The sequence below is a fragment of the Cottoperca gobio genome, chromosome 5, assembly GCF_900634415.1.
Source record: "Cottoperca gobio chromosome 5, fCotGob3.1, whole genome shotgun sequence".
In the NCBI taxonomy this organism is placed as follows: Eukaryota; Metazoa; Chordata; class Actinopteri; order Perciformes; family Bovichtidae; genus Cottoperca; species Cottoperca gobio.
In genome coordinates this window covers 28689216-28715305 of record NC_041359.1, presented here as the reverse complement: position 1 = coordinate 28715305, position 26090 = coordinate 28689216, and the positions used below count along the sequence as shown (strand labels likewise).

At 42.4% G+C, this 26090-nt stretch overlaps 2 protein-coding genes across 4 annotated transcripts in view; one reads left to right on the top strand and one right to left on the bottom strand.

The window, feature by feature from the left end:
• Window positions 1-9972: 9972 nt before the first annotated feature.
• Window positions 9973-24100, bottom strand: rbpjl (recombination signal binding protein for immunoglobulin kappa J region-like). 2 transcript variants are annotated; one of them, XM_029431573.1, is made up of 11 exons: window positions 23892-24100; window positions 20884-20991; window positions 20613-20683; window positions 20388-20503; window positions 18507-18681; window positions 17693-17830; window positions 16675-16787; window positions 13582-13722; window positions 13343-13498; window positions 12947-13050; window positions 9973-10410 (listed from the first exon to the last, which is right to left on the bottom strand). In XM_029431573.1, the coding sequence occupies exons 1-11, from the start codon at window positions 24062-24064 to the stop codon at window positions 10107-10109; spliced, it is 1599 nt and encodes a 532-aa protein (XP_029287433.1). In that variant the 5' UTR covers window positions 24065-24100; the 3' UTR covers window positions 9973-10106. The 2 variants fall into 2 exon arrangements, with proteins under 2 accessions (XP_029287433.1, XP_029287434.1); XM_029431574.1 differs by having other exon boundaries at window positions 20388-20500.
• The window catches only part of matn4 (matrilin 4), a 36302-nt gene continuing 33906 nt past the window's right edge, over window positions 23695-26090 (top strand). For both annotated transcript variants that reach the window (XM_029431570.1, XM_029431571.1), the window contains exon 1: window positions 23695-23944. The gene's annotated coding sequence lies outside the window, so the exon portion shown is untranslated. The remainder of the gene's footprint in view (window positions 23945-26090) is intronic.

Here is a 26090-nt window from a genome sequence, read left to right as displayed (position 1 = left end):
TGTTGGCTGTAACAGACCAGAGGAGAGATGACAGGACACTCTGGGTTCCTGTCATGTTTCTTCATACGATCCGGTCGCCTGCTGGAAGTGTGTTTCCATCTATCACTTTCAATTTGCATAAAGAAGCATGAGTGCAAACGACAAAAGAACTCGCTAAATTGATAAAAGCTAAATGCAAGATGGAGGGACAGATTTCTGACTGGCGCTCTTACTTATGTCCTCTCAGTAAGATTTAAAACAGCCTTTTAAAACCTTTTCCAATCTTTACAGTCCCCAAGTGTCAGCTTAGACAGGTGATCTCCCTACAGACTGATGCTGCTGCAGGTAACAACAAGTGTAAAACACAGAATCACTTCGGTTTAAATACAACCCTTCCACCGTCTTCCCCCAAATCCTGCTTTGTTCCTGGACATGACTCCCACCACCACCTGGGTTTTATCTCCATTAACCATCATTAGCATTCCTCCCATATTTCGCATGCTCCGTTAGCTTCTGACAATTAGCATTCTGCTCATATTTCTCCAATTGCTCTGACAGAAAGAGTTCTGACTGAGAGCTCCTGTCACCGCCTGCAGCTGAACAGCTGTGAGCCACAGGAGACGATGTCCGCTGAGGACGAGCCGATAGTGTCTTAAAGTGACATGTGTTGTCTTTATCTGCCCTTTTTCATTGGACATGACTTTTATCCTTTGTTCTTTTTTCTTCAAAGGTATAATATGTAAAATATCTCAAAACGACCAGTCCTGTGTTGTATATGTAGTGAGACAGAGAGATGTGTAATGTTCCTGAATGTAACGTTTCCTCTCTCTCCTGTCATGGTGTCATCAGTCCTGTGTTGTATATGTAGTGAGACAGAGAAATGTGTAATGTCCTTGAAGGTAACGTTTCCTCTCTCACCTGTCATGGTGTCATCAGTCCTGTGTTGTATATGTAGTGAGACAGAGAAATGTGTAATGTCCCTGAAGGTAACGTTTCCTCTCTCTCCTGTCATGGTGTCATCAGTCCTGTGTTGTATATGTAGTGAGACAGAGACATGTGTAATGTCCCTGAAGGTAACGTTTCCTCTCTCCTGTCATGGTGTCATCAGTCCTGTGTTGTATATGTAGTGAGACAGAGACATGTGTAATGTCCTTGAAGGTAACGTTTCCTCTCTCCTGTCATGGTGTCATCAGTCCTGTGTTGTATATGTAGTGAGACAGAGACATGTGTAATGTTGCTGAAGGTAACGTTTCCTCTCTCCTGTCATGGTGTCATCAGTCCTGTGTTGTATATGTAGGGAGACAGAGACATGTGTAATGTCCCTGAAGGTAACGTTTCCTCTCTCTCCTGTCATGGTGTCATCAGTCCTGTGTTGTATATGTAGTGAGACAGAGACATGTGTAATGTCCCTGAAGGTAACGTTTCCTCTCTCCTGTCATGGTGTCATCAGTCCTGTGTTGTATATGTAGTGAGACCGAGAAATGTGTAATGTCCCTGAAGGTAACGTTTCCTCTCTCTCCTGTCATGGTGTCATCAGTCCTGTGTTGTATATGTAGTGAGACAGAGACATGTGTAATGTCCCTGAAGGTAACGTTTCCTCTCTCTCCTGTCATGGTGTCATCAGTCCTGTGTTGTATATGTAGTGAGACAGAGACATGTGTAATGTTCCTGAAGGTAACGTTTCCTCTCTCTCCTGTCATGGTGTCATCAGTCCTGTGTTGTATATGTAGTGAGACAGAGAAATGTGTAATGTCCCTGAAGGTAACGTTTCCTCTCTCTCCTGTCATGGTGTCATCAGTCCTGTGTTGTATATGTAGTGAGACAGAGACATGTGTAATGTTCCTAAAGCTAATGTTTACTCTCTCTCCTGTCATGGCGTCTTCTCCCCTTTGAGCAGCGTCAGCGTTGTGTTTGTCTGCCAGAAGTTTCATAAACTGACTTTTTATCTAGTTTTAAGACACTTTCTACATCTTGGTGTTTTTAACTCTATATTTGAAGGATGAAGGATTTTAGTCCTCGGATGTCTGGATGGATCTTAAGTTCTCAGAGAAACAAGTTGACAAACGTTAGCGGCAGCTGAACAGCGTGCAGGAGAAACTCTGATGTTTAACCTTTGAATCAGAGAAAGAGGAGAGCTGAACTCCCATGATGCACTGTTGCTTCACAACACCACCAAACTACGTCTTTTCTCATTGTTTTGATTGAGCGCGCTCTAGTGGCAGAAAATTACATATTGTGTGTTTGCTTGTTTAAAATCTCTTTGACATTCCTTGTCCATTTAGCATCTTTATCGTCTTTACTTCTCTGAAATATTTTATGTTTTGCTTTCTTCGTCCTACTCTTGGCCGGTCTCCCTTCTTTTCTTATCCTCTCCTCTTTTTTTTGACCTGAGTGCATTTTCTCATGTTTCCTCTCTTTCTTCACCCCGCTGCCTGTCCATCACAGTGATGTTAAGGTGATGACATACAGGAAGAGGATTGTGGTGAAGCAGAGCAGGTTTGGACAGTAGGCTCCTTTATCCCACTGTAATACACAAAGAGAGCCCAGAGAAACAGAGGGGCCCCTCGACCACACTGTGAGGGATATGAGGTCCAGGGGCCCGGTGTAATAATACTGCTGCCGTACGCACGCAGATATACACGTGTGCTTTCTCTGCAAGGGTTCAAAACTTTATTCTAATCCAATTTCCCTTTCTCTTACATTAAACATAACCCAAAGCTTCCTCTTAACCGTAACACTAAACCTAATCCTGACCTTCACCCTTCACCTCCACTCTAAACTCCAGAAGGACTTGAGATGATTTGCTCTCATCGTTTCTGAACTCCAACCACAGCAAACGGACATTTCTATCAAGCAATAAACTCCAGATGGAAACTTTTGCCTTTCCTCCTTGTGCTGCTTGAACATCATGCACGCAGCGCACTTACTAAAATAAAAACCCTAAAACCCACCACTGTGACCCAGACTGAAATATCTCAACAACTTTTGGATGGATTGCCATGAAATCTAGTTCATACATTAAATACTTTACTTTACTTCATACTTTAGTGACCTCACCTTTAGCGCCACCATGAGGTCGAAACTTCCATTTGTCCGATACTTGGGGTTATGACCAAATACGTGCAAAACGGAAGCACTAATCAGTAAATGTCAGCATGCTAACACCCTCAACATAATAAACAAGGTCAACATTATACCTGCTAAACATCAGCATGTTAGCGTTAGCATTTAGCTCAAAGCACCTCTGTGGCCAACCGTAGGTGTGTTCCAATACCCACACTACCAAGATTTAGTATATTCCAAAACATAGTATGAAGTACGCAAAAAAAAACTGAATTTATCGTCCACTCACATATTGCAGTATGCAAAGTATCCGGCTATTCTGACCCACAATGCTTTGCACAGCAGTAGATACTCTCCACCGAGACGGATGTGCATGCAACAGCACTCACTTTGTAAGGGCAGCTGTCGTACGTACTAAAAGTAAAAAGAAAAAGTTTGTGATTTGTAATCCCTCTTCTGCTGGATATTAAGCTTCTGTTTTGATTATTACATTATTACAGCTGTCTGTGACGGCTCGTGTTTTACTCACACGTGAAGCGTTTTAGTTATTTGAAATGGATTTTCTTCTGAGCTGTAGTTCCAGGCCCAACTGTGAACATGTGACAGCAATAAGAACACTAAATGAAGTGATAGAAGCTCAAACATGGAGGTAATAAACTGGACATAGCGCTCTAAGATGGAGCTTCTGATGAGCTGGAACAACATGGAAGAATACCACGACGAGAGAAACTGAACGGCACGTTTTTAATCTCTCCATCAACACTGAAGTCAATAGATTTAGTAAAACGAGGAATTGCATCTTAGAATTTGGTGAAAAATATTTTATTTAACATTATGTAACAGAAAGAAAAGCTTTTAAAACACTCACGAAACAGAGTGAATGTTAAAATGACATCTCATTTTTATGCTATATTCCACGTGAAGCAAAACAGTGAACTGACCTTTTACCACAGAGGGTTGAAAGTCATTGAACTCTTTATACAACAGCGTGGAGGAAGTTGAGGGTTCGGCTGAAGAATGAAGGTGTGTTCCTACAGATGAGAACCTAAGAATGGGCCCTTTCATACGGCGCCTCTTTCATCAGCAGGGATGGAAGGATGGAGGGAAAACGTGCCTCAAACACGCGTCGGTGTTTGAGGCACGTGAATCTCTCAGTTTGAAGTTTCTCCCACATGATAGAGATTAGGAGCCCTCAGACCGAATGGTCTTGTGCTTCTACCCGTCTCCTTCCTCCTCTCGCACACATGTTTGTCTTGCTAATGACGAGGAAGAGGAGGAGGAAAGGAAGGGAGGAAGAGTGCAGGAAGAGGGACACATACCACTCAGTTCCCCTCAGAATAAAAGACGAGAGGTACGGAGGGAAGGCCTGACATGGAAACTGTGGTTCAAAGGTTTATGAAATGTGCTCTTTGAGAAGCACATTGTACGCTTTAAGAGTTAAATTACGATGAAGATGTTGATTCAGCTTAAATATCTGAGTTGACAGGACGAGATTACTTATTATTTTTGGTTAATCTGGTCACTTAAATACTTAAATGTTTAAGGATCGTAGATGATGAGGTTTAAAACAGGAAAGTGTTTTATGGCATGTAAATGTTTTTATGGTTTCTTTCTTCGTACTATATAAAGCTCAACGTAACTCACTGTGGAGTGTTCCCTCGCTAGGAGGGATGCCATGCGGAATATCCGCTGGCTACACCAGAACCTCAGAAATATCGGCCGTTGACCCTGAGAAGCTAAATCCTCGTCAGACCGCCAGACGGGCTGAGATGTGCCCCCCACCAGTAATCCTGTAAAAGTTGCTCACCGAGCTCATAAAGTGAAATACTTTAAAGCTTTATTCTGTAGCTTAAAGATCTCTCACAAACACACACACACACACACACACACACACACACACACACACACACACACACAGTATTGTTGCCGAGTTCATCTCAGGTGATTCGCTTTATGTCTGTGGTCTTTCAGGAACAGGTGAGTTTCTACTTTTACTGAGATGTGATTAAAAACTTTATGTAAACACTGTGATGTGGACAGAAAGTCTTCCACTGATGCACCTGAGATCTCTGCTGCGAGTTGTAGCTACTCTGAAAATGAAAGGACTTCCTCACATACTGTCTGAGCTGATAAGAAACAACCATGTGAAGAATGAGAAGTATGCGACGGATGAAAAGAGAATGAAACTTGGCTTTACCATGGAGCTCGTGGGAGGTCCCGTCATGCCTGTGTGATTATCTCCTGCTTCACTTGTGTGGAACAAAAGAGCTTTTTGGTTGCGCTTTTGACCACAAACTTAATTACTCATAAGTTAACTTCCAAAAGATCAAACGTACAGTAGGAACAAAGTGTAGAACCGAGTCGGGTGGTGTCGGCTTTATTAGTTTGTTGAGTTTCGCTGGTGCCAGACACTTTAATTAATTGGATTAACATAATAAGGATGAGGGCTTTAAGGGACAAAGGGACAACATGTGTTGGACGTGAGCCGAAAGATTTGTGTCCTCACTGTGTTCTGTAGCCAGTTTATAGAGAATACAACCCGATTACTCTTTGCCTGAGAGGTTTGCTTTGTCAAAACAAAAAATTCAAAAGTTAAACATCAGAGTTTCTCCTGCACGCTGTTCGGCTGCCACTAACATTTGCTCAGGTTGTTTCTCTGAGAACTTAAGATCCAGACATCCGAGGACTAAAATCCTTCATCCGCTTCAAATATAGAGTTAAAAACACCAGGATGTACAAAGTGTCTTATGCCGTCATTAACTGCCGACTCCTATTTTGGACGGTGTTTGTGGCTAACAGCTAACCGCTAACCGCTAACAAACACAGGGGATCCACCGGATGTCTTTTCATAATACGGCATCGTAAATTAGAGAGTAATAAATAAAGAGTCCACTCGTTAAAGTCTGTATATATAAATAAATATAGAAACAAAACATGATTCCGTAAAGTCATTTCATTATGACGTGGTTGAAGTTTTCAAACAGAAAAATAGACCCACTATGATGGGCAGCATTAAATCATAATTCTGATATTTTATACATTTAAAAAGCCTGTTTTATTTAATAATTTTATTGGTGCATTTCTTTCTCCCAGCAGCACACTTTGAAAGTGATGTAGTTGAGTCTCTTACATCACTCAGCAGAGCTCTGATGGGGAAGAGATTGAAATCTTTCAGAGATCCTCGGGAGAAAACTGGTGCTGCTGTTTCACCGCTAAACACATGTGAATTATTACAGTTACAGTTGAGCAACAAAGTGCCATTCACACACACACGCACGCACGCACGCACGCACGCACACACGCACACACACACACACACACACACACACACACACACACACACACACATCCTCTCACAGAATATTGAAAGCTGTTTCTCAAGGGATCAAATGTGGAGCAGAAAGAGTTTTATTGTTGCTTTCTCTCACAACACTCGAGTTCAGCTTGCGTGTCCATTCTCCAGAAAAAACATCCTCCAGCTCACCGCAGTCACTCTGTGGATCATGCTACAGCTCTGTGTAGGTCTCTGTAGGTCTCTGTAGTTCTGTGTAGGTCTCTGTAGTTCTGTGTAGGTCTCTGTATGTCTCTGTAGGTCTCTGTAGTTCTGTGTAGCTCTCTGTAGGTCTCTGTAGGTCTCTGTAGGTCTCTGTAGTTCTGTGTAGTTCTCTGTAGCTCTCTGTAGGTCTCTGTATGTCTCTGTAGGTCTCTGTAGTTCTGTGTAGCTCTCTGTAGGTCTCTGTATGTCTCTGTAGTTCTCTGTAGCTCTCTGTAGGTCTCTGTATGTCTCTGTAGGTCTCTGTAGTTCTGTGTAGCTCTCTGTAGGTCTCTGTATGTCTCTGTAGGTCTCTGTAGTTCTCTGTAGGTCTCTGTAGTTCTCTGTAGCTCTCTGTAGCTCTCTGTAGGTCTATGTATGTCTCTGTAGGTCTCTGTAGTTCTCTGTATGTCTCTGTAGTTCTCTGTAGCTCTCTGTAGGTCTCTGAATGTCTCTGTAGGTCTCTGTAGTTCTGTGTAGTTCTCTGTAGGTCTCTGTAGTTCTCTGTAGCTCTCTGTAGCTCTCTGTAGGTCTATGTAGGTCTCTGTAGTTCTCTGTAGGTCTCTGTAGGTCTCTGTAGTTCTCGGTAGGTTTCTGTAGTTCTCTGTAGGTCTCTGTAGTTCTCTTTAGTTCTCTGTAGGTCTCTGTATGTCTCTGTAGTTCTCTGTAGGTCTCTGTAGTTCTCTGTAATTCTCTGTAGGTCTCTGTCGGTCTCTGTATGTCTCTGTATGTCTCTGTAGTTCTCTGTAGTTCTCTGTAGATCTCTGTAGTTCTCTGTAATTCTCTGTAGGTCTCTGTAAGTCTCTGTAGTTCTCTGTAGGTCTCTGTAGGTCTCTGTATGTCTCTGTAGGTTTCTGTATGTCTCTGTAGGTCTATGTAGTTCTCTGTAGGTCTCTGTAGGTCTCTGTAGGTCTCTGTAGTTCTCTGTAGCTCTATGTAGTTCTCTGTAGGTCTATGTAGGTCTCTGTAGTTCTCTGTAGGTCTCTGTAGGTCTCTGTAGTTCTCGGTAGGTCTCTGTAGTTCTCTGTAGCTCTCTGTAGCTCTCTGTAGGTCTATGTAGGTCTCTGTAGTTCTCTGTAGGTCTCTGTAGGTCTCTGTAGTTCTCGGTAGGTTTCTGTAGTTCTCTGTAGGTCTCTGTAGTTCTCTTTAGTTCTCTGTAGGTCTCTGTATGTCTCTGTAGTTCTCTGTAGGTCTCTGTAGTTCTCTGTAATTCTCTGTAGGTCTCTGTCGGTCTCTGTATGTCTCTGTATGTCTCTGTAGTTCTCTGTAGTTCTCTGTAGATCTCTGTAGTTCTCTGTAATTCTCTGTAGGTCTCTGTAAGTCTCTGTAGTTCTCTGTAGGTCTCTGTAGGTCTCTGTATGTCTCTGTAGGTTTCTGTATGTCTCTGTAGGTCTATGTAGTTCTCTGTAGGTCTCTGTAGGTCTCTGTAGGTCTCTGTAGCTCTATGTAGTTCTCTGTAGTTCTCTGTAGGTCTCTGTAGGTCTATGTTGTTCTATGTAGGTCTCTGTAGGTCTCTGTAGGTCACTGTATGTATCTGTAGTTATCTGTAGTTCTGTGTAGTTCTCTGTAGGTCTCTGTAGGTCTCTGTAGGTCCCTGTATGTATCTGTAGTTATCTGTAGTTCTCTGTAGGTCTATGTAGTTCTCTGTAGTTCTCTGTAGGTCTCTGTAGGTCCCTGTATGTATCTGTAGTTATCTGTAGTTCTGTGTAGTTCTCTGTAGGTCTCTGTAGTTCTCTGTAGGTCTCTGTAGTTCTCTGTAGTTCTCTGTAGGTCTCTGTAGGTCTCTGTAGGTCCCTGTATGTATCTGTAGTTCTGTGTAGTTCTCTGTAGGTCTCTGTAGTTCTCTGTAGGTCTATGTAGTTCTCTGTAGGTTTCTGTAGTTCTCTGTATGTCTCTGTAGGTATCTGTAGTTCTCTGTAGTTCTCTGTCGCTCTCTGTAGTTCTCTGTAGGTCTCTGTAGTTCTCTGTAGTTCTCTGTAGGTTTCTGTAGTTCTCTGTATGTCTCTGTAGGTATCTGTAGTTCTCTGTAGTTCTCTGTAGGTCTCTGTAGTTCTCTGTAGGTCTCTGTATGTCTCTGTATGTCTCTGTAGTTTTCTGTAGCTCTATGTAGGTTTATGTAGAGTTCTGTATGTCTCTGTAGTTCTCTGTAGTTCTCTGTCGCTCTCTGTAGTTCTCTGTATGTCTCTGTAGTTCTCTGTATGTCTCTGTAGCTCTATGTAGGTTTATGTAGAGTTCTGTATGTCTCTGCAGTTCTCTGTATGTCTCTGTATGTCTCTGTAGTTCTCTGTATGTTTCTGTATGTCTCTGTAGTTCTCTGTATGTCTCTGTAGCTCTATGTAGGTTTATGTAGAGTTCTGTATGTCTCTGTAGTTCTCTGTATGTCTCTGTATGTCTCTGTAGTTCTCTGTATGTCTCTGTAGTTCTCTGTAGTTTTCTGTAAGTTTCTGTTGGACCTGTGAGGCCTTCACTGTTCATTTTGACTGTTTTATACTCAACACGTATAAACTTCCCTCTGATGGCTTCAGAGTTCAGGGCGTGTTCGTGTTACTCACAGCTCATTGTCGTAGTGTTACTATTCACACAGGAACATTTGTACTTCAGTGTCAAGGTTGTAGGAGTGTGAAGCGGTTTCCTTCCACGTGATCGAGCACAGATTTTGTTTTCAGCGTCAGTGTTTCCAGATGTAAAATATTTAAATATCAGACGCTTAAAATTATTGCACGTGAGTAAAACCTGTGAGAACAAATAAGGCGTAAAGGTGTAATTTCACAAAACACATTAAAACGGCATTGTTTGGTTTGTTTTCAAGCGAGCTGACGTAGCTATGCTGCGTGGAGGAGGTTATGTGTCCTTCAGATCTCTACTAGTATTTCACATGGCTGCAGGTCAAATGGTCAAATTATCGCACATTATGGCACTTTTAGCATAATAATCGTACAAATATGATAAGTTTCGTACATCTTGCGACACTGTTCCACAAGCTGAACTTCTAGCGGTAACCGCCTGGCTTTAGCCGATCAAATAGAAGGAGGAGGAAGTTAAGCAGAAGAGCGATGGAGACACTGATGGTGTCTGGATACAACACGGCACGAGATACTTAGAATAATCAGGAAAACCAGAAGTCTATATTCTTTGGGAATTATTTACACAGCGTCACGCTAGCTTATGGAAATCCTTTATGACCGAAGCACCGTCCTGTCATCGCCTCCTTGGACCGCTTTTAATGTAAAATGTATTTAAACACATTTCTTACTAATGAACGACTCAGCGGTGGATTCATTCCGATACAATCATATGCACCTAATTTATTAATTTACGTACCATAACTTGATCACTATGTTGTACAAATATGTATTTTTTGTTTTGCAAGACTTCTTCATAATTGTCACAGAGTGGATATAGAGAATATTGTGGTCCAGGATGTGTCACAATGTGGTTCTAGTCCACTGACCGGCTTTGATAAAAAAAACAGTTTCACGTTGTGACTCCACCTGATACTCAGGTATCAGCCCCCCCTCTGTCTGCAGGTGAGCTAACTCTGCATGAACAGGTGGAAGTTGGCTCTGGTGAACTCCTGATGGATCGTTTCTAACAGGACGTCGTCCTGCTGGCTTCCCTCCATCCCTCCCTCTCTCTTCCCTCCTCCCGCCGCTCCTCGGAGGGCCAGCGGCGGCGGTTGGAGCTCAGGTGTGTAGGTGAAGCTGAAGGACGTGCGATAGATCAGGCCGTCCAATCGGATGAGAGACAGAGGGACAGTGATGATGCGTCGCAGGCAGCGCCAGCCGTCACTGAACACAGAGACGTCAGGGACGACGCAGAGCAGAGATTTAGGAGACCTGAGAGGAAACACACAGACGTGAAAGGAAGAAAACTGATCCTGGACTAAAGGTCACATCAGTAACCAGCTAGTCTTACTGTTAACTGATCTCCTATTATTCCCTTCATCACACTGTTAGAAGGAAGATGTTTCAAATCCAGTAAGTACAGAAATGAAAGCTCTAATAAACATCTTGGCAATAGATGTATAAGTCGGTCTCTGAACTCTTCGCTCTGAAGAAAACCTTCCTGGTTTTGTGTTCCTAATTGGCTGCAGCTTCTTGTACAAACATTATGGACGTTATATAATTACTCTACATATACATATATATATATATATATATATATATATATATATATATATATATAATATATATATAATATATGTATATATATGTATATATATTATATATATATATATATATATATATATATATATATAATATATATATAATATATGTATATATATGTATATATGTATGCATATGTATATAAATATATAATTGCTTTACGCTGCAGAGCTGCTGCTGATGGGAGGAATATTTGCAGGCGCTTATGGCGAGCCGCCCTAAGCCAGAGACCCTGACTTACGATGCCTCAGCACTTCAGGTGTGGGCTCTGAGGTGGACACTGACGTCAGAGAGCTTGTTTAGATTCGGGACGCGTCACATGAGATTCTGGGGGGGGACTGTTCCAAGTTCCTCTTGGTGATGCTAGAATATAACATAAGCTCCTTTATACTTCGCAGCTCTTGGCTCGGACTCTCTAAAAGGATGAATACAGTTAAGTTCAGTAAGTGGAATGTCACGACTGTCGAGAATATTTTTAGTCAAACTTGTTGGGAAAACTGCCCAGCCTCTTTCCCCAGTGATGTGCAGAGTCCTAAACTACCAAAGCCCCAGCAAGACTCTTTGAACCCGGACGAAGACGCTGAAACAATATGTTGATTATTCTGTGACCAGCTGATTCATTCAACTTCAGCAGCTGATCCTGAATTCATCAAGCTCGGCTTGCTTTGGATTTAAAATCCAAAAACGTCTCGTAAGTAATAAATGTGTTAGTTGCAGCCATGGTGCATTTAAAGGGATATTTTCTGTGCTTAGCATAAAGACTGAAAACAGGGGGAAGCTAACCCTTACACTTTGGATTCAGGGCGGCCAGAACAAACATTATATAACATGTTAATCATCAGGGAGCGTGCTGATTGGCTGGCTGGCTGATTTCCCCTGTTTACTGTCTTTGAGCTAAGCTAAGCTAAGCTAAGCTAAGCTAACTGTTTATGAGATAATTCATGCTTTCATGTGTTATTGATGTTCAGCAGGGACAATCATTATATTGTATGTTTCAGTGTTTTGCATGCAGGCGAGTTGAAGTCAGACTTCAGTCTGTTGCTCTTTATTGAAATTCCTCAACAAATAACTGCTTTTAAATTCAGGGTCAAATTAAATATAATTTGGGTTGAACCTGCATTATGTAATATTTGGTGTGGAAGTGCCACTTAATATGCAATAAAACCAACTTTTATGAGCAGCCAGCGTCACATGAGCGGTCGCACTTAAACAAAAGTAAAACTTTAATTTGCCCTTTGGTGCTGCAGCAGCAGGAGACGAACGGCACGGAGCAGCCGTAAATAAATACAAACAGAGACAAACTGAAGCAAAAATCCCCCAACACAGAAAGTTCTCATGCGATCACCTCACATAATCAAGTTCAGACTCGATCAAGTATTTAAATAAGTAGCTTAACTACAACTTTGAGCTACTTGTACTTTATGTAAGTATTTAATACTTTTCTGATTCAACATTAAAACAAATTCAGTTTATAAAAAACTGTTTTAGTTTTAGGTCTGTTAGTTCCCAACTCTGCACATTGTTTTATTTTAATAAGTGTTTGAGGCCCAAAGAGGTCAAAGTCAACGATATCTGAAAAATGGATCCAAATGTATTTTATCAGAATTTAGTTTCTTCTTCTCTCTCCCATTAATCGTCTCACGACTCCAAGTTAACTGTACATAAAGTAATTAAAACTATTTTTCATCATATCACTCACAAGACGCAGATTTTCTGCAAAACAACTACTTTTAATAATTAAAGTTAATTTAGCTGATAATACTTTTTTAATACAATTTTTGTGATTTAGCGCCCCCTACAGCTTCAGAGTGCAATTCACATTTACACTGCTGTTGTGAATATGGAGCGTTGCGCGTGCATCTGTTATGCTAACATCGCTTATGATCAAAAACAAGCGACAACTTTGTTAACAGCCAAAGATCAAGCAAGTTCAACAAAACAAGACAGAGACAGCACGGCTAACTGAGCTAACAGCTAACTGAGCTAACAGCTAACTCAGCTAACAGCTGATTGAGCTAACAGCTAACTGAGCTAACAGCTAACTCAGCTAACAGCTGACTGCAGCTACTGTTAGCAACCAGAAAACAGCTAGCCACTCCGTTAACCTCCTCCTCTTCCTCCTCTTCTTCCTCCTCCTCCTTTTCCTCCTCTTCCTCCTCCTCCTCCTCCTCCTCCTCCTCTTCCTCTGTGTCTCCTGGTAACTCACTTGAACATCGTCTCAGCTTCGCTGTTTCCAAACCACACTTTGAGATGAGGGCTGAAGTTTTCTCCGTGGATCTCCAGCATTGCAACGTGTCCGCCACCATTAACCTGCAGTCACACACACACACACACACACACACACACACACACACACACACACACACACACACACACACACACACGATGCACTGTTTAACAAGCAAAATTGGAGTTGGACACGCCCTACATGCACCGTAGATCGTTTAAGTGTGTGTGTGTGTGCGTGTGCGTGTGTGTGTGTGTGTGTGCGTGCGTGTGTACGTGTGTGCGTGTGTGCGTGCGTGCGTGTGTGCGTGTGCGTGTGTGCGTTTGTATGTGTGTGTGTGTGTGTGTGTGTGTGTGTGTGTGTGTCCTAACTCACCTCTAACCCGGTGATAACAGGAAAAGGAGTAACTGGGGTCTGGATGCAGGTGGGACCCTGATTAAAGGTGAACTCCACTGCTTCCACTCCGATGATGGTCCAGCAGGACCCGTCGTTCAGCGCCGCTCTGCTGGGGTCTCCGGCGCAGGACGGGGCCTGGAGGGACGGAGAGGACAGAGGACAAGTTTAGAAGAGGAGGAGCAGAGGAAGAGAGGGAGGGGGGGGGGGGGGGGTCTCACCTGGTGCTGTATGATGGCATCATTGGATAAACACAGGTATGCGTGGGGGTTGTCTCTGAACTGGAAGGCACACTTGTGGAGCTGAGAGACCGGCTCGTCCACATCTAAGATGGCGTGCTGCTTGTTGACCTTACGGATCAACTGGACACACAGACGAGACGATGAATTAATGTAAATGATATCTAACAACTGAACTATATGACATTTACATTTCGGATTCTTAGTTCACGGAGGAGACAGGCAAGAGAAACATTTTCTTCAGAAGTTGAAAGCAACACGAGGAGAGTAATCGATACACACACGTCATTTCAAGGGTGAAGTATTCTTTAACATTCACCTTCAAGTAAACAAGAATATCTTCACAAGTTAATATATTTCCGTCCGGACCAAAGTGTTGGACCGACAGACGGATGCCTTCTCACTAAACATCATCTGTTTCCCTGTTAAAGGGGGGGGGGGGGGGGGGGGATTTACCCGAAAATACCTACAAACGACACCCAAAGTAAATTGAAAGCTGCTCTTCAACCATTTGCACCAGCTGCATGATTTTGGTCTCATTCAAAAGAGAACTCTCTTATTGTTCTTGCAGAACAGTGAAGAATCACTCCAAGAGCTTCTGGCACTGAGTAATAGTGGTCTGAATATACTGAATGTGAAGAAAATACACTCCGTTTGTTGTTGAAAAAGATGTCTGAAGATGGTACAGCTGGTCGGTCTGGACTGGAAAACACAATAAACACATAGCACCAAGTGTTATCAAGTAAAACTTCCAGTTTCAGATAAAAAGGATAAAACCTTAATTTATTAGACATATCTTTCTAAGAGTAACACCAGGCGTACACAAACATGTGCATGTGTACATATTATAATATTTTTATCTATTTATAAATAACTATTATACACCCATAGTCCCTGTTAGTAGTAATCACACAGAGGAAGTGAAGTATAAACACATTTCTTTCTAATATTTTTATGTTTTTTTTGTATTTTCTTCTGAAAAATAAATAATAAATATAATTTTGAAAATAAATTTTATTTTGTAGAAACAAACCATAGGAAGAATCTAACGAACGAGGCGTTCATTGTCTATACCAGGGGTCCCCAACCTTTTTTATGCCACGGGGGGGCATTACGCTGAATTAGTGGGAGCCCTGAGCTTGTGTCTCTGCAATGAGCCGGTCCGATAAATTTTCAGCTGATTTCACAGATTGCAACAGCTGTTCATGGACTTTTATCGATGTGACGATGTTCACAGTGGATATCTTTTTCCCGGAGACGAACGTGTGGACCTCTGGCAAAGCCTTAGGAGCGTCTTTTTCAAAATATTGCTGAAAAGAGGATATTTATGAGGCTTTATAGGTAAGTGGGCTCAGAGTTATGATTTTGATTTTGAGTGTACTTGCTAGTTTGAGGAGCTGATTGTACCGCTGTTGTGATTTTCATCTCCAGATTAAAATAGACGAGATTCTAAGCTTTCCAAAAATATAATTTTTCTTTTTTTTCAGAATTAGGAAATGTAACCCTAACAGGGTTAGGGTTAGGGTTAGGGTTAGGGTTAGGGTTAGGATTAGGGTCACTGCGTCTTTAACTCAACTCCTCTGAAGGCAATAAAAGCTTTAAAAAACTAAGAAAACACGACTGTATTGAGTTAACTTGCTACTTTCTCTGCTAACAAAGCTGCACACGTTACATCAGGAGGAGGACACGTTGGTTAAGATTCAGAAAGAGGTTAAAACAACAAGTTACTTTATAAAGGTGCAGTATGGAGAGCAAAGCGTTTAGACGAGGACTCAGCGTTCTACTGCGACTGCACAATACATAGTTTTAGAGATTCTGCACTTGAGAGTTGAACTTCAAACAATCATTATTTTTTACTTTTGGTTAGGGTTATTATTCAACGAGTAATGTGTTGTATTTCAGCAGAAGACTTAAAGCAGCAGAGAAGCAGAACTCACTACACTTTAATATTTATTTTTATCTAATTCGGCTTGTGCGTCGACACACCGACAGCACAACTTGTCCATCGCCCCCCGTACTTCTGCTTTTTATACATAAATGAAACCAAGTTCAATACACGGTCGGACGACCGACACTACAATTATAAAGTGTCACACAGGACGAGAGGATTTTAAATCAAAGCGTAAAGTAAAAGCACCTATTTGTCAACACTGTAGTTCAGATTCAAACCCAAAGATCATAAAGAACCTGGTGACGTAACTTATGCAATCTGTAAACTTTAGATATGAAGATGTGCGGAGGACGAAGAAAGACGCACATCCAACCAACGATAGAGATCAAAGGAAGCTCTACTGACGTCGAGCATCGTCCACATCCTCTCTGTGAATCTTGTAGTAATAAGTAAGTAATTGTACATCATATGTCTCACTCCGTGCAGCCCTACTGCCAACATCAAGCTGACTGAGCTAACAAACACTTTTAAAAAGGAGCGTACTCCGTCTCACTGCAGGTGGTCTGAACATCGCCGGAGGTTCTGCAGACCTTGAGCCCTAATCCTCAGAATCCACACATTGAAACACGGCCTCCACAGATATCCAAACACTGACAGTCAAGCTGCTGGTGCAGCTGAAGGTTGGGGTCTGCACCTCCACCTCTGCAGCCCAACAACGAGCTGCTCAGCAGGAAGAACTTCTCCGTCTTCAAACAAACCGTGCAGCCAAAAGCCTCGACTACAAAAACACATGGAGGTGGAGATACCTTCAGAAAGCGTCTGCTCAGCGACTTGTGAAGGACTCTGCTGAGGTTTGTCTAAGTTTAACTCAAAGTGGAGGTCGAGCTGAACAATAACAGAGTTCTTGTGATTATCAGGTTATGTAACACCTGCACATCTGTAAGACATATAGACAGAGCGGTGGTCGTACCCTGAGGGTAATCAGGACAGACAAATCATTCTGCTGCTACAAACATAAAGGTTTCTTTAGAAGCCTCTGCTTTTACTGTGAAAGGAACACTTTGGATTTCTAAACTGAAACTAAAACTAAATATGTTCGTCAACAACCTTTTGAGACATTAAACACTAACTGTAATGATGTGTGTGTGTGTGTGCGTGTGCGAGTGTGTGCGTGTGTGTGTTACCATGGGTGGCAGAGAGACTCCAGACTCACTGCACACTAACTGGACCACACAGCCGTAGCAGATGAAGCCTTCGCTCAGCACAAAGTCTCCTTGGTCAGCACGCTGGTCCTCCACTACACACACACACACACACACACACACGCACACACACACACACATATTCAAACACATTCATGGATATACTCTCACTTAATCAAACACACACTTTGTAGCATTTTAATCCCATAAAAAAGTGTTTTCCTAAAATGATATACTTTTCTACAGAATAGACAAATATAAATTGTGTGTGTGTGTGTGTGTGTGTGTGTGTGTGTGTGTGTGTGTGTGTGTGTGTGTGTGTGTGTGTGTGTGTGTGTGTGTGACAGTAGAGAGGAGAGAGTGCAGATGGATGAATGAGGTTTGGGTTTTGGTGCTGGGAGGTCCGTGCACACGGAGCTCTGTGTTAAATAAATAACTTCACAGATCTTCAGACTTTTCCAGACGTGTTTGAGGGAAACGCTGCACAGTGTGCACAGTGACAGTATTTATGCCGCTGAGAGACGGCGTCTGGTGAGTGGAAGGTAACGAGTTTGATGCCTCTGGTCGTCTCTGCTTCAGAGTCTTTGTGACTCCTGATGTTACCTCCTCAGACGTCAGATAAATTAAGACATGAACTTGTTTAAAGTTCATGCCTCCAACAGAACATGTAACATTTGGTAAATAAAGCAATTCTGATTAAAATAAATGTTGTACCTTAATTGTCTGTTTTTTATATTGTGAGTAATTGTGACTTTTTATGAAATATCTGGATTATAGAAACACTTTGATCTTCTGATTTTAATCTTAAATTAAACAGTCAATTCATGAATAGACTGACCGCAATGTGACTTTTATAGTATGGAATAAGTGAATGTGTGGCTAACACACACACACACACACACACACACACACACACACACACACACACTCACACACACACACACACACACACACACTCACACACACACACACACACTCACACACACACACACACACGTACCCAGGGTTATGGTGAAGGCTGTCCACTGTCTGGCGCTGGCTATGAAAGCTCCTCTGTCCACTGAGAGGTAACGAGTGCTGACCGTCTGCGAGCGTAAACGGTTGAACAAAGCTACTCTGGAGCACGATGAGATACACACTGAAAACACACACACACAAATACTGTAAAGATTAATAAAACACACCCGGACACACACACTCAGTACAACACAGAATGAGCTCTCAGAGTTAAATCATCTCTTTACAGGAATCTGCTTTTTATTGGTTGAAGCATCAACTGTGTGTGTGTGTGCGTGTGCGTGTGCGTGTGTGTGTGTGTGTGTGTGTGTGTGTGCGTGTGTGAGTGTGTGTGTGTGTGTGTCTGTGTGTGCGCTGCAGACACGCTGCAGGCACGCTGCAGACACGCTGCAGACTCCTGCACCTCCTCACGGCTGCTTTCAGACTTTACAAAATCTAACGTTGGATTTGGCCAATCACAGGTCAGAGAGAGAGTTAGCAGTAGGCTAAACTCTTAGCAACACTTTCTCTCCATCTCTGAAACTGTTTTACAGACCCACATGTTTGCAAAGAACACAGGCTGCGGGGTCACGACCAGGACGATAATTGAAAATGAACGACTTGTTCTCGTACAGATTACTGTGTGAAGCTCCTGACTGAGGACAGAGAAGACATTTTATTTTACTTTCCAACATAAGAACATTCCCTTGGGTAAAACTCAATTAAAATTTGGGTTTTTGCCAATAATGCCCAAACTAAACTGCCTGCACAAGAAGAATAAAATCAATTTGATGGAAACACACTGAAAGGCGACTCACGGTCGGCGTTCTTCATGGACTGTCTCTTCTGGGAGGGTTTGGAGATGACTTTGATCATCCGGCTCTGAAATGAACCCACTTCCTGTCTGTTGCCGAGGAAGAGTCGCAGCAGCAGGCAGAAGTGTTTCCTCTTGTCCTGATCAGAGATGAACAGAGACTTGGCCGACGCAAACATCTGTACGGGAAGACAGAGAGAGAGTGTGACGGGGAGCACTGAAACTTTATTAAAACATCGAGTGGAGACGAAGCGTGTTTATAATATTTAAGTTCAGAAGATGGAGAGTCTTCAGGAATATTGTGCAGATCTAGCATATGTGTGTGTGAGGGTGTGTGTGTGTGTGTGTGCGTGTGTGTGTGTGTGTGTGTGAGGGTGCCTGTGTGTGTGTGTGTGTGTGTGCGTGTGTGTGTGTGTGTGTGTGTGTGTGAGGGTGTGTGTGTGTGTGTGTGTGTGTGTGTGTGTGTGTGTGAGGGTCCGTGTGTGTGTGTGCATGTGTGTGTGTGTGTGTGTGTGTGTGTGTGTGTGTGTGTGTGTGTGAGGGTGCGTGTGTGTGTGAGGGTGCGTGTGTGTGTGTGTGTGTGTGTGTGTGTGAGGGTGCGTGTGTGTGTGTGTGTGTGTGTGTGTGTGTGTGTGAACAACTTTGTGTTGTGTTTGTCTTGTATATTCTGTAAAAATGATTAATATACAGTATGTCATTTTTATTCAAAGCACATGGTGTTGCATGTATTATGTCTGAATTGTGCAATATAAATAAAGTTGAAGTGAATTGAATGTCACTTTAAACAGAGAAAAGCTGAGAGGCTGCAAAGCATTTAAAGACATTGTTCCATGAATATTACTTTAACGATTAATCGATTATGTAAATAGTATTTTTGTGTCGACTAATCTGTGCAGCTCCGCTCCGGACAGAGACGTCTGTTCCTCCCTCAGTGAACACACACGGTGTGTTTACAGCAGCTTCGTGTTTCTGTCACACACGACTGTTTGTCGAGTCAACGTCTGCAGGTCTGACGTCAGCTGCAGTTCAGCGGCTGCTCGGACTTTAAAGAACTTTAATCAACACCAATCAGAGTTTAATCATTATGAATATGTCTTTGGAACTACGAGTGTAAAGTTACTGCCATTAAAGAGCAACGTTACGTTACAGCGTCACCTTCGGAGTAAAGTAATTAGTTTAGTTTGTATATGTCTCGGGTTTTATTGTGAAAGGTAAGAAGGGAAGGAGTGTCGGTATTCGCGGCCTTTGGCAAGACTGAAAAGAGTAATAAAGTTTGCCGTCTTGGTTCGGATTATAATAATAATAATAATCGGCTCATTTTCTCATAGACTTCTATACAAGCTGCCTTCTCTTCGCCCCCTGCTGGACATTAGAGAGGATGCAGGTTTCACAATTAAGGTTTCAGACCCGGAGGCTCTGGTCCTGCTGCCGAGACTCATCGTTGGATTAATGAAGTAACGGCTGCTGTAAACATGTTGTTGAAACTTGAACTTGATTTCAGTTGAAAAGCTGACTTTTTTCTTTCACAGGAAAACAGAAAATATGATTTTTACTGATAATGTCTGAAAATATAAACCTATTAATTCTACAAATCTACAACCGTATGAATATGAAGCTGGCTTCTTCCCTGTTGAGGACGAAGAAGGAATATGGATGCAACAGAAGTTCTGTTGTTTGGAGAGGAATTTAGCAGATAATTGAGGCGGGACAAAGGCCAGTTTACGTTTCCAGAAAATTGGTGTTTCTGTCATTGAAGGAATTTGAGAGACAGACGGAGAATGTGAGGACAGGAACAGTCAAACACAGCAGACAGGTATGCACATGGCATTACATCAGATAAATCACACACACACACACACACACATGCAGACACACACACACTCACCCTGGAGTTCGGCTGCTCATCAAAGACCAGTTTGAAAGTGTCGGCCTGAGACTGACTGGAGCTGTCCAGACACATGTAACCACACACTCCATACACAGAGTCTCCGTAGCCAGCTGCTGGAGGGAGACGAGAGGAAACAACAATGGAGGGATGAAGGAGGAGAAAGAAGAACGAAGAGGAACAGAGAGCATTTCAAACCCAGACTCAAAGAGCTGTATTCTTCACCTGTCAGATGGTTCTGCATGACTCTCCATCCATGACCGCTGATGTAAACACACGGAGGAGGGCAGAAGAACCTGCGGCCATTAAACAGACTCAAACTATAGAATCAACATATTATTGAGCACGAACATTAGCTGTTAAAATGTTAAAATGTAAAGATGACATTATTATTATGCTTCTGCACAAACATATCTGTGGAAACATGTGACTCCCCTTCTCATGTCACATGCAGGCTCATTAGAATATAATTGGAAAAGAGTTGGCATCATCAAACCTTTTCTCGTTACCGTAGGACTTCTGGGCGACCTTGGCGTGCAGGATGGTGACACTCTGGTCTGCGTGAGCTTCTCGCCCCAGTAACTGAAAGCCCAGGTCCACTCTCCTGATTGGACAAGAAATCCGTCAGTCACAAACAACCAGGAAATATATTTTACGTGTCGGGCTCACGGAGGTGGCAGAGTCTTTTTGTTTGTCTTGTAAAGCACTTTGTAACTTGGAAAGTGCTTTATAAGAAAAAGTTTATTTATATTATTATTATATAATCGTCCGGCACAAACTGTTGCTACACTTTTGGTTTGTAAACAAACAATATGACGTGTTTTAGAGGTGCAGGTGGATTATGTAACCTTCGGACAGAGCTAGCCGTTTCCAGTATTTAAGCTGTGGCTGCAGCTTCATATTTAACGTACAAACACGAGAGTCGGATTCATCCGAACATCTAACTCTTAGAAAGAAAGTCAATACGTCACTATTTCTTTGAACCATTTTCAATGAAACACAAATAAATGTGAACTCTGCAGGATGTTGATGCCGTGGCCCATGAAAGTCCTTTCAAAATAAAAACAAATTCTTAAAACTGACACAGACAACGCAAGAAAGAGGACGCGACATGACTGCATGACGATGCAAACAAGAGCATGTAGACTTCTTCTTCGGGACAGAAGAGCAGAGTGACTCTGAGAGCAGCAGCCCAATAACACGACGCACACAACACACACAACACACACAACACACACAACACACTGACAGACGTTCAGAGGTCTTAACAACAAGAGCTCATGTTCTCTGCTCATAAAATCACACTGTGAGTCTTCAGGGTGAAACATTTGTGCTGCTATTTTCAGAACAATTAGCAGAAAAGGGAAAGTTTCCTCCTGCTAAACGTTTTAGACCAGCTGGGTGTCTTTGCATTGGTCTCTGACATCACAGCTGACTGTAAGTGGGTTTGTACTGCCAATATAGACCAATTATAGAACACAAATAGACTTAGAGACAAATTCACAACAAGATTGTGCGGTATTAGCAGCCGCCAAACCTGCACAAATGAGACGAAAAGAAACCGTTTAACTCTCAAAGCACCCCCAACGGTGCTGCTCTGTAGATGATGTAATATGCAAATGTCTAACAGCCACACAAAGAGTCTTCAGAGAGTCGGTGGTAACTGCAGCACATTTATTCTGACAGACAAGAATTGTATATCTCTGTCTGAGACGTTTAAAGTCCTCGCCGGAGGTTTCAGAGGAACCTGCAGCTCGTCGTTGTCCATTTACACTTTGCCTTTGAGCTAACAGCTAACGTTGCATTGAGTTACATTATGATGCGTTCAAGAATTATTATAGATTCAGTAAAAAAGGCTTTTGGGTGAAGATTTATTGTAACTTTATCATGATGTGGTCAAATGTCATCTTGTAAAATGTAGTTTTTGTTGAGAAACTTGAATAAATCCAGATGTTTGAAGATGTTTTCCCTGAAATATAAAATAAGTCTCCAGAGCGCAGGCGGCTCCTTGTTCTGGAGGAACGTCTGAGCTGTATACTGAATGTTTTGTTCCTACATGAGGGGGATCCCACTGACCCAGCACACCGCTCTCCACAGGTCACAGTTCAGGGTTTACACTTGGCTGGCTGTGTGTGTGTGTGTGTGTGTGTGTGTGTGTGTGTGTGTGTGTGTGTGTGTGTGTGTGTGTGTGTGTGCCAGCAGTAGTCTAAATGAGACCTTCTACTCTTCAGAGGTCAAAGGTCAACGGGTCGAGAGCTCAGAGCCTCTGGCATTTCACACAGAGGACCCAGAATGGACAGAGGAGAGAAAGAAAAGGGGGGGGGGGTGAAGGGGGGTGCACTATCACCTCCAAAAGACCGTTCAGGTCCGGAGGTTGTTCTGGAGGTTGAGAGTTGAAATCATCTTTAGTTTTGTCAGTGAGCGGGTGTGAGTTTAAACATGAGACCAGCGGAGGAAGAACTCATGACAGGGTGAAATACTCCACGACAGGTAAGTCCTGCAGACCAGGGCTGAAATGTATCCGAGTACATTTACTCAAGTACTGAACTTAAGTTCAATTTTAAGGCACTTGTACTTTGCTTGAGTATTTTATACTTGTACTCGACTACATCTCAGAGGCAAATATTTAGATTCAGATTAATAATACAAAATATAAATCAACGTATAAATGATTATAGATTAAACTACAATATATATAAAGTCATTAGAATGAGCTCCACCTTCACCTGCTGCAACGTGATCAATGCATCATTATGATACAATAACATAAAGTACATTATTCTGAAATATGAGATTCTGGTGAGTTTAATCAAGAGAATCCCTAAAAGAAAGTGAGTAGTGTAAAGTAAAAAGATGTATCTGTATTTGTAGGAAATATAATAAAAAAGTATTTTTTTTGAGAAAAAAGTCAAAAACTTGGAGAAAAAATCTCAAATGTTTTATATCTGTATTATAATTAAGCCTGAAGAGTGAAAGAACATCAGAGTTTCTGATAAAACCAGCTGATCTCACAAAACAAAAGCATTAAAGGGGCATGTTAACAACATATTTAACGGCTTTAATGGCTTCAGCTTTGGACACTTAAAGTAAATAAAAGTTTGGAAGTGATGCCACCCTGACTCACGCACCACGGCCCCACCTCACCCCTGACTCGGTTTCTCACTCCCCGTTGTTCGGGTTTCAAAAGGCAGGGGGGTGGGGTCTCTGCCTCCACAAATACTTCTCCTGCTTCAGTTTTAATACCTCCACACCATCCCTGCACCACCTCATTCAACCAGTGCGTAACACCGAGGACAGGTCACGCAGCCATCCCGCAGCCCTGAACGCATTTTCACGGCGCTCATTCCTCTCGGCGCGCGAAGCTTCTCTGAGACACAGTTTGGGATAAACAGTAACCTCACCTCACTTAACCCGGGACATTGCGTGTGTGTTTGTGTGTGTGTGTGTGTGTGTGTGTAACGGGACTTCTTGCTGCGGAGCTTGCAGCTGGTTCGCCTGCCTTACCTGTCCCACCCGCCGCTCCGCGGTGCGTCGTGTCCGGCCAGCAGCGTCCCCAGGTGAGTGAGCGGGCTGCCCGGGTCAGGGGAGAGAGGAGGGGGGTACAGCGGAGCAGAGTCCGCCTGGGAGAATCCTGGCTGGGTCGTTTCTGTCGGGTTAAAAGAGACAAACTGTTGCATTAATAACTAGATGCTCCATTTAAACTGCATGTTATTGAAAGGGTAAAGTTAATCTGTGCAGCCTGCAGGACCGGAAGCTCATCATTAGAGGAGCTCGCGGTGCTCACAGAGCTGATGACCAACCAGCTGCTACTTAATTGCTACAAAAGCAATTAAGTTGTTATTAAAGGCAATAATCTGCAGATTCATCTGTAATGAAAACTCGTAACTTCAGCTCTAAATGTCACACACACACACACACACACACACACACACACACACACACACACACACATGTTACATAACAAAAGGTTGAAAAAGGCTTTTCTTTAAAATGTTGAAACTTTTGTCTCAAATTAAGTTTTGTAATCGTTCAGTGTGATCTTGATCATAAAGATCAGTTCAATATTTTGAAATGTTGGAAATTAATTGTCTTTATTTTTATGATTGTTTTGCTTTAAAATTAGAAGAAAAAAAAGTTTAACATTTTTGCACAATTATAGTTTGTTGGAAATTATTTAAATAAAGAAGAAAGAGACAAAAAATGAATGAATTCAAATGAACCTCAAGTTAGAGGTTTAAAAATAGGTGTGAGACATAGACATGTATACAGACAGACAGTTATACAGGCAGTAAGACAGGCAGGCAGACAGACAGTTATACAGGCAGTAAGACAGACAGGCAGAAAGACAGTTATACAGGCAGTAAGACAGACAGGCAGACAGACAGTTATACAGACAGTAAGACAGACAGGCAGACACAGTTATACAGGCAGTAAGACAGACAGTTATACAGACAGGTATACAGACAGACAGTTCTACAGACAGTAAGACAGACAGTTCTACAGACAGTAAGACAGGCAGTAAGACAGACAGTTATACAGGCAGTAAGACAGACAGTTATACAGACAGTAAGACAGACAGTTATACAGACAGACAGTTATACAGGCAGTAAGACAGACAGTTATACAGACAGACAGTTCTACAGACAGTAAGACAGACAGTTATACAGACAGACAGTTATACAGGCAGTAAGACAGACAGTTATACAGACAGACAGTTATACAGGCAGTAAGACAGACAGGTATACAGACAGACAGTTATACAGGCAGTAAGACAGACAGGTATACAGACAGACAGTTATACAGGCAGTAAGACAGACAGGTATACAGACAGACAGTTATACAGGCAGTAAGACAGACAGTTATACAGGCAGTAAGACAGACAGGTATACAGACAGACAGTTATACAGGCAGTAAGACAGACAGGTATACAGACAGACAGTTATACAGGCAGTAAGACAGACAGTTATACAGGCAGTAAGACAGACAGTTATACAGGCAGTAAGACAGACAGGTATACAGACAGACAGTTATACAGGCAGTAAGACAGACAGGTATACAGACAGACAGTTATACAGGCAGTAAGACAGACAGTTATACAGACAGACAGTTATACAGGCAGTAAGACAGACAGTTCTACAGACAGACAGTTCTACAGACAGTAAGACAGACAGTTATACAGACAGACAGTTATACAGGCAGTAAGACAGACAGTTATACAGACAGACAGTTATACAGGCAGTAAGACAGACAGGTATACAGACAGACAGTTATACAGGCAGTAAGACAGACAGGTATACAGACAGACAGTTATACAGGCAGTAAGACAGACAGTTATACAGACAGACAGTTATACAGGCAGTAAGACAGACAGGTATACAGACAGACAGTTATACAGGCAGTAAGACAGACAGTTATACAGACAGACAGTTATACAGGCAGTAAGACCGACAGGTATACAGACAGACAGTTATACAGGCAGTAAGACAGACAGGTATACAGACAGACAGTTATACAGGCAGTAAGACAGACAGTTATACAGACAGACAGTTATACAGGCAGTAAGACAGACAGGTATACAGACAGACAGTTATACAGGCAGTAAGACAGACAGGTATACAGACAGACAGTTATTCAGGCAGTAAGACAGACAGTTATACAGACAGTTATACAGGCAGTAAGACAGACAGTTATACAGACAGACAG

Coding starts and splice junctions, on each gene's coding strand:
- rbpjl (XM_029431573.1), bottom strand. CDS start 24,064: ATGCAACAGTTTGTCTCTTTTAACCCGACAGAAACGACCCAGCCAGGA. Junction 16,788..17,692: donor AGCCTTCACCATAACCCTGG/GTACGTGTGTGT, acceptor GTGTGTGTGTAG/TGGAGGACCAGCGTGCTGAC. Junction 13,499..13,581: donor ATGCCATCATACAGCACCAG/GTGAGACCCCCC, acceptor CCGTCCCTCCAG/GCCCCGTCCTGCGCCGGAGA.